The sequence below is a fragment of the Nicotiana attenuata genome, unplaced genomic scaffold (assembly GCF_001879085.1).
Source record: "Nicotiana attenuata strain UT unplaced genomic scaffold, NIATTr2, whole genome shotgun sequence".
Lineage (NCBI taxonomy): Eukaryota > Viridiplantae > Streptophyta > Magnoliopsida > Solanales > Solanaceae > Nicotiana > Nicotiana attenuata.
The window spans coordinates 141,627-149,341 of record NW_017672847.1 but is presented as its reverse complement, the minus strand read 5'-3'; the positions used below and the strand labels follow the sequence as shown (position 1 = coordinate 149,341).

At 33.3% G+C, this 7,715-nt stretch overlaps 1 protein-coding gene across 1 annotated transcript; it reads right to left on the bottom strand.

The window, feature by feature from the left end:
- Positions 1–1,433: 1,433 nt before the first annotated feature.
- Positions 1,434–7,451, bottom strand: LOC109214685 (probable glycosyltransferase At5g03795). Its single transcript, XM_019378627.1, has 4 exons — positions 7,187–7,451; positions 5,150–5,349; positions 3,158–3,503; positions 1,434–2,244 (listed from the first exon to the last, which is right to left on the bottom strand). Exons 1-4 carry the CDS (start codon positions 7,349–7,351, stop codon positions 1,570–1,572), a joined length of 1,386 nt encoding a protein of 461 aa, XP_019234172.1. The 5' UTR covers positions 7,352–7,451; the 3' UTR covers positions 1,434–1,569.
- Between the last annotated feature and the right edge of the window lie 264 nt (positions 7,452–7,715).

The following is a 7,715-nucleotide window of genomic DNA, read 5'->3' as shown; positions in this document are numbered from 1 at the left end:
AAGGGAAATTACCAGCTATGTCCATTTATAAGTTGCTCATTACAAAAATTGGTCAATTGATAAAATATTACTAATATTAGCCAATTAGCTATTTGTAGCAAAAAAATATCAAATTTTTGCTTTGTTTTGAGTGGGTGTTATTAGAATAGATTGGGCACAACTTAAGGAGCTTGAATCTCAGTTTTGGGATGATTTGGTGAAGTTTTGAGGTGGTTTGAACTGAAAATTCGAAGTAAAAGCTGAACATGAAAAAAAATGATATGTGTATCACATTGTGTATCATTTGTGTATCATATATGTATCATATTTGTATCAATTGTGTATCACATGTATATCCATGTATACCTATGTGTGTGATACATGTGTGATACATGTTTGATACACTTGTCGCAGAAGACTTTTTTGAACTCGATTTAATTATGAATTTTGATACAAAACCAGTCCAAATCACCTCCAATCTTCCTCAAATTTTGTATATTGACTTATCTATATATTTTCAGTGAATTTCAACTATAACCATTGAAAAAGTTCCTTTTTTGTTTAGATTTTGGAATATTGTATAGATTTTTGTATTTCATCACCTTATTTGCTACCCCGTCCATGAATTTCCTTTACGTCTTTTATCTAATGTTGCTAATCACGCTTAAAAATATGGAAGGTGATTTTTGCATGTGATTCTTTGAGAGAAAGAATCCTATTATTTGGTTTTTCAATTTTTGTTGGCTAGTTTTGGTAAGTCTATGACTAATGGCTAGAGGTTGGTAAGTTGAGATTTATTAGGGACATTTGTGTAAGTTTCCCATTTGTTAATTGCAAATTGCTACTAGAATCTCGCGAAATTTTCTTTAATGTTGGCTAATTATGTTTTTTCCTCTATTTTCAATTATTGGCCCAGCACAACTTTCTCAAACCCATTTCTAGGTGCAAGTGCACAGATGGCCATTTTTAAGGATACTATTTAGAGATTAGCCAGTACTTATTTTGTCCTGTAATTTTAATCTAAAAATCTTAATTTCAAGACAATTCAGAATACTTTTGTCCTGAAAAACTGAAATTCAGGATGCACTAGCTAATTCCTAAATAGCAGGACTTTAAAGTGGCTACCTGGTGTCATTTCTACCCATTTCTATTATCATTAGTATAAAGGAAAAGTGAGAACAACTATGAATACACATGCATATCATCCATCTTCAGTACTGTTTGGTTGTTAATGGTGTCTTTGATCATGCATAATCTATCGTATGTGTCACAAAGATTGAATTATGTCCATTCCACATTAATAAGTGAAGGCTCATTGAAGTCCTATACTATGTATATTCAGGAACAGGGCTATCAAATTACTACAGTTAAACATTTATGTCCAATCGCTACGTACATAACACGATATCACATTTAGTCAAATATAAAACAGAATACTCTTTTAGTAGTTCGTAAATGGTGCACAAGCATGAAATATATGTATTAATCTATTTTGCAAAATCAAGTACTACAAAACACAACCATGTAACAAATAAATTAAATTCTAAATGAAAATTCACAGTTTCCCCTCCACCAACAAAAGGTTTTAGTTCAAGATTCATCCACATCACGAATTCGGACATTTAATCTTCTAAGCCAAATAGAATGGAGAATCATATGAAAAACATCATATCTTTTAGGAGGAGAATTAACCTCAAAATGCTTCCTGATTTGAATACCTCTCTTCTGCATTTCTAAATACTTCTCTTGAGGAATATCCAATAGAATTTTCTTGAGGTTAGGAATATCCTTAACAGGAATTATAACAGAAAATGTATTCCAATTTAGGACATCACTAAAAGGGATAACATAATTATCCTTAATGAGGACAGGAACACATCCCATATAAATTCCTTCAACCATTCTTGGACTTGCAACTTCATATCCACTTGGGCATATACAATATTTGCTCTTTTTTATCATATCATAATATGAAATACCCTTTGGAAGGTATTTATGAATTTGAACATCTTTATCCTTATTTTCCCAATGTTGTAAAAGAATTGGCCTAATTGGACCATGAAGTCCTCCGGCGAAAAATACCAGAACCGGCCGTTCCGACGGCGGCGGACCGCCTAAAAGGCCTTCAGTTGTGCCATAAGGGAGGTGGATTTCTGGAATTGGGACATCTTTTGTTGGATTAAATTTTTCTGAGGTATTGGCATTGCATAGAGCTCTAATTGAGTTCTTGTACAAGTATGGGATAGCAAAAGAAATTTCAGGCCCCTGTATATTAATAATTCAACCAACAATTAGACACTATAATAAAAAATATATTATGACGGTTTATAGAGAGCCCTTGTATAACAACGTATAAAGAATATTACATGTAACGATGTACCTAGATAATTCACTCAATTATTTAAACTAAAAATAGCTGGCGCGGATAGTATATTTAAGTGTATAACTGTGTGTATATCAGTGTATAATTCTTGTATACCTGTTAAAAAAAATAAACAGTGAATCCGGCTGGTTATCAGCATAAAGTATTTCTAGTCTATTAGGCTAATAGCTAACCAAGTGTTCCTATGTATTACAAATTGTTCAAAAGTTCAACCGAGTGATATAATATTTGGAAATTTTCAATGTGTATTTTATTTTTAATAACATTACTAGAGCTGCCTGTGTTTCAAATTTACGAGTTTCAATCATTATTTTGAATTACCTATTCAACTGAGGAAGAGTGGCAGAGTATGGACGACAACCATGCAAGAAATGAGTTTGAACTGAAATTAGTCCATCTATTCTTTCTTTCTTTTTTAAAAAGACATGACACTATTTGGAGAGTCAAACTAAAGCTTTAACTATGGTTTTAGGTACTTTTTAAGTATTTTTAACTATTTTAAAATGATGTACAAATTTATCTCGAAATAATGTTGTCTCTTGTGCTTCGAATCTAGTTATTTTTCTTTTTTCGGGCAGACTAAAGGGGAGCCTGATGCATAAGGCATTCGGGAAGCGTTGCACCCTAAGGGGTGTGACAGACAGCTTACCCTATAATACAAGTATTAGTGGCTGCTTCCACAACTCGAACCAGTGACCTACAGGTTTCATGGAGACAACTTTACCGTTGCTCCAAAACTCTCCTTCCATTAAATTATATACACTGATAATGTAAAAAAGAGTCGGGAATACGTACCCAATCATGACAAGCAAGGATGAAATGATCAGCTCCAAGGCTTCGATTCCAATAAGGATACTTGTTGGAAATGACATTGACATAGTCAAGCGCAGTGTTTTTCATAAGACCCCATTCATGAGAATCACGCACATAAATGAATTGTGTTAACATTGTAACACTCATAGGGAGGAAATACACATGAGCTTTGTTTGGATCTGAAGTTCTGAATTTGCTGATTTCCATTGCATGAATGAAGTAACCCTCAATAGCATATGTATGTTTACATGGACCAAAATGAAATACTGGGGGTTCCCCTTCTTTATACACATACACCTTGAATTTTTTTTCCATTTCCAAGTAACTCCTGCACTTGAAGAAATGACCAATCTAAGTCATATATACTGCAATTCCATTTTTTTACATTACCGTGTAATAGAGGCGGATTCAGAATTTAAACACTGTGGGTTCAATATTTAATATTCTTAGTATTGAACCTATTGTATTTATAAACTAATGGGTTCAGACCCACCATGTGTTGCAAACTCTGGGTCAAAAAGTACTGGATTCAAATGAACCCAATACTATCACACTACATACGCCTCTGCCGTGTAATTTGACATGTTATAATAAGCTAGTTATCATTTTTATTATGTTATCAACTAATGCTTATGATAGAAATTTGTCTGTAATTATCTTATAAGCGACTTGATTATTGACTGTTTTTACATTGAGAGTACGTATGATTCAAACTCATTGTAGGTTTGGAGTTCCATAAATAAAAATCGAAGTTGTTTGAGTGTTAATAAAAGTATGAAAAGGAATAAATAAAACAGTAGATATCAAGTGATGTTGTAACAATGCTGATAATCTAAATGTTGATAAAATCCCTATTATGTTATTTAACGTTAGAAGATATTATGTGATCGCCATAGTAGGTAAATAGCTCCTGCATTTTAAGAATTTAGGAATGAAATTTTTCTATCTTTTTTCCCTAGTCAGAAGCTGATACTTTCCTTCATATTCCTATATTTCATTTCTTCTTCTTCCCACCTAACATTCTCTTTATATTAATTATAAATTTAATATTGTGCCAAGAGAGGATGAGTCAATAACTTTCTTATTGTATTTGATACTTGGTGATTTTCGTCGTCAAAGTATAGATCCATATTAGCCACCTTTCAGGCACTATTAATTTGCACATAAGCTTCCTGTAGTCAGCCGAAAATAAATGAATGATACCTTTCACGACTAGAAAGCAACTATAAAGTTTCCTAAAAAGAATTTCAAGACTCGTAGTCTTATCCCCATTTTTTCCCTCCGGTACCCATATTGAAGCCCGACTAAATTTGGATTCACACCGAGATGCCCCATATTGAGGAGTAATGCGCTCTCTAACAAAGGCGATTCCATAGCCACGGCTCGAACCCGAGACCGCTGATTAAAGATGAAGGAGTACTTTTTAGTAAAAAGAATCTCATGACTCTAGTCTTATCCCTACTTCTTTTTTTGGTTTCTCACCCTATGTCCTGTACCCATGATCTTATCCCACTTACTTTGTCGACTTATATTCGTATATTTTTTTAATTAAGGTTTTCAAAATTGGAGGAAAAACATAGAGCTCCTTTGGCTTGGCTGATTGAAATAAGCTTCTGAATCTATTTTTACAAATAAGAACTTGCATACTTAAATAGAAGTGTTCAAACTCATATAATCAATAAAATTAACTAGTAGTCAATTAATATATATATATATATATATATATATATATATATATATATATATATATATATCGACCACCAAAGATTGCGGTAGAATGGATATATAGAATCAATCCATCCTTAACCAGAAGTCTCGATCGAGCTTTAAGAATGGAAAAATTACTGATAGGGAGCACATCCTCCTTTTAATTAGTTTATACAGCATGAATCGGAATTAGTCGGGGTCCAACATAAATACTAAACATTGGGCGGAAACAAAAAAACTTGCAGTGAATTGTATGTATGTTCTTACCTGTGGAAGGCAGTAGCATTTAAGTACATAGGACCATGAGGTATATACTCATCTTCTGTCTGATTATTCCAATTTTTGTTCTCTTTTAATATTGCAGCTCGAGCTTTTGCAAGACCTGCTTCCAATTTCTCTAATTTGCTGCATCTTTTTTGTGCTACTGAGCTAAAAGTAACATTTGGGGCATCATCCTTCTGATTTACCTAATAATTAGGTTAACAATAAATAAATGAGCAATATTAGCACATGGTAAGTATTTATGATAACATCAAGTCATAAACTTCTAATACCATACAACGTGATCATGGTCCATTAAAATTTTAAGATTATTGTAATCCTAAAGAGTATGTATCTAATAATGATTTTAAACGAGTATGGTCATGAAATATGATATGAATGATCAAGAAACCTGTGGAAATTTTTGAAGAATGACAACATGGAGTATTAGCGAGGCAGCTATATAGGGTCGAAATACACATCAAGATTAATTTGGGTAATGCTGAGTTTTTCTTTTTTGGTTGAGTTACCCACTCGGTTTCTGTTATCCGCACTGGAGTGTGACTAAATTTGAATTCGCGCCGGGTAACTCTTAAGGAGGAACCATTCTCTAATAGAATTTTTTCATGTCCATGGCTCGAACCCAAAACCTTTCGTTAAGGGTGGAGGGATCCTATCCATTTCAACACAACCCATATTGGTAATGCTGAGCTTTCGCTCCAAGGTTTTTACATCAATCTAAAAATATAAACAAATTAAGATAATGAGAAAACCAGTTCCAAGTTATGCACCACACTTTTCCTCTTTGGAATGATATTTACATAACAATGTTTCCGCAATATTCTTCAGTCTAATATGCCAACTATTGCCAAGTAAAACTTGTGTGAGGCCCTTATTCAGTGACATCTAGAATTTGTGGGCCCATTTTTTTCTAATATTTTCTCCTTCGATGTGTTTCTTCGGTCAGAGCAAATGCTCCTCACACTTTCTCTTTCTTTATTCTTCCTTTTTACTTAACACTTCATCTTCCCCTCGCAACAGATGTATGCGATGGGTCTGTGACTGTTAGCTCCACATTTCATACACTACTTGTGTATCTTTATTTTAATTGGGGCCTCGAGAGTCTCTCTCGCCCAGTCCTGGGATTCTTTAGGAAACTTAACCCAGATGAAAAATCTCCATGACTGTCAAGATTGAGAAACAGAGTACCAAAGAGAGACGACCCCTTCCATTACAGCAAGAAGATGTTTGCTTGGAGAAAAATCTGATTTTTTTTACTCTAGTTCTCTGTAAAAATGAAGTCAAAATTCAAAAAATATACCTCTGCAAATACTCTACCAATCTTATTTGAATTTTTTTTTCAAAGGTATTTTTTTTAATGGCTTTTCACCATTTTCCTGGAGAAAAAGATGAGAAAAGAGGTTTGAGGAATTTGAACAAGAAAGATAGCGATAAAGGGAGAAAATATACTTCTTCTTTTTAAAAATATTTTATGGGTTTAATTTGACTTTCGAGTCGCTTTGAAAAATAATCAATTGCTTGAGAGAAGAATAGAAAACGAATTAGAAACATGAAATTCTGGTGAATGGAAATATATTGAGTTAAGAGAGTTGCAGAAATTTGGAAGAGAAGAGTGTAATAGGGGCCGGAGGTGGCCAATTTTTGCTGGAAGTGGGACCCAAAATCCACTTGGCAAATATTTAAAAGAGCTATTGTCTGCCACGTAATAATTGGGTCTCGTACACAATAAAATTTTTCAGAATATTGGCGATGAACTGTGCAGGCCACGGGCGGATATAATATTCTAGCTAGTGACTCATAACTTTCTTATATGTAAAAATTAATTAAAATTACAAAAATAATAGATATGAATCCATAACTTCAAAAATATATGAGTTCAACCTTAAAAACCTTAAAAATTACACCCATAGAGTTTAAATCCTATCTTTTAGGTGATGTAGGGGAATTGAGGAATTAACATAAGTAAGAAAAGTGAGTATCTTTTTCTTATGCATAATGTTTCATCATTATACAAAAACTCACCAGTGTTGAAGTTGAAGAACCATTGTTGAGAGTCCGTAAATAGTGAGAAAAGGGTAGCCAATTATAAATGGAAGCTTGTGGACCAGTGACAACAACAAAACCAGCGACCAAAAGCAATGGCAAAATAAACCATAAAAGCTTTAAAGAAGTTGACGACCATGCCATTATTCTTCTTTTTCTTCTTCTTCTTTGCCTTTCTGTTCTTACTTTTTCTCTTTTACTTTTCTTCTTCGTTTGATGATTTTGTTAGAGTTTCTGTGAAAGAGATTAATGAATGAATGAATGAAGGGAAAAAAGGCAAAGTTTGGCTTTGGTGTCATGTGGAATTTCTCATGCAAAAATGGTAACAAGTTGTAATTTTAATTTGACTAATTGATTCCTTACCATTTTATTGTGCAATGGATATCTTCCTTTAATATTGTCCTACCGCTCAAATTATAGTAATTCCTCCATCTCTTTTAATATACTCTAAATTTTGTGTTTTACCTTTACGAAAAGTGCAGGAAAGAGAACCCCGGAAGAGAACTCT

Coding starts and splice junctions, on each gene's coding strand:
- LOC109214685 (XM_019378627.1), bottom strand. CDS start 7,351: ATGGCATGGTCGTCAACTTCTTTAAAGCTTTTATGGTTTATTTTGCCA. Junction 3,504..5,149: donor AATGCTACTGCCTTCCACAG/GTAAGAACATAC, acceptor CTTCAAGTGCAG/GAGTTACTTGGAAATGGAAA. Junction 2,245..3,157: donor TCCTTGCTTGTCATGATTGG/GTACGTATTCCC, acceptor ATTAATATACAG/GGGCCTGAAATTTCTTTTGC.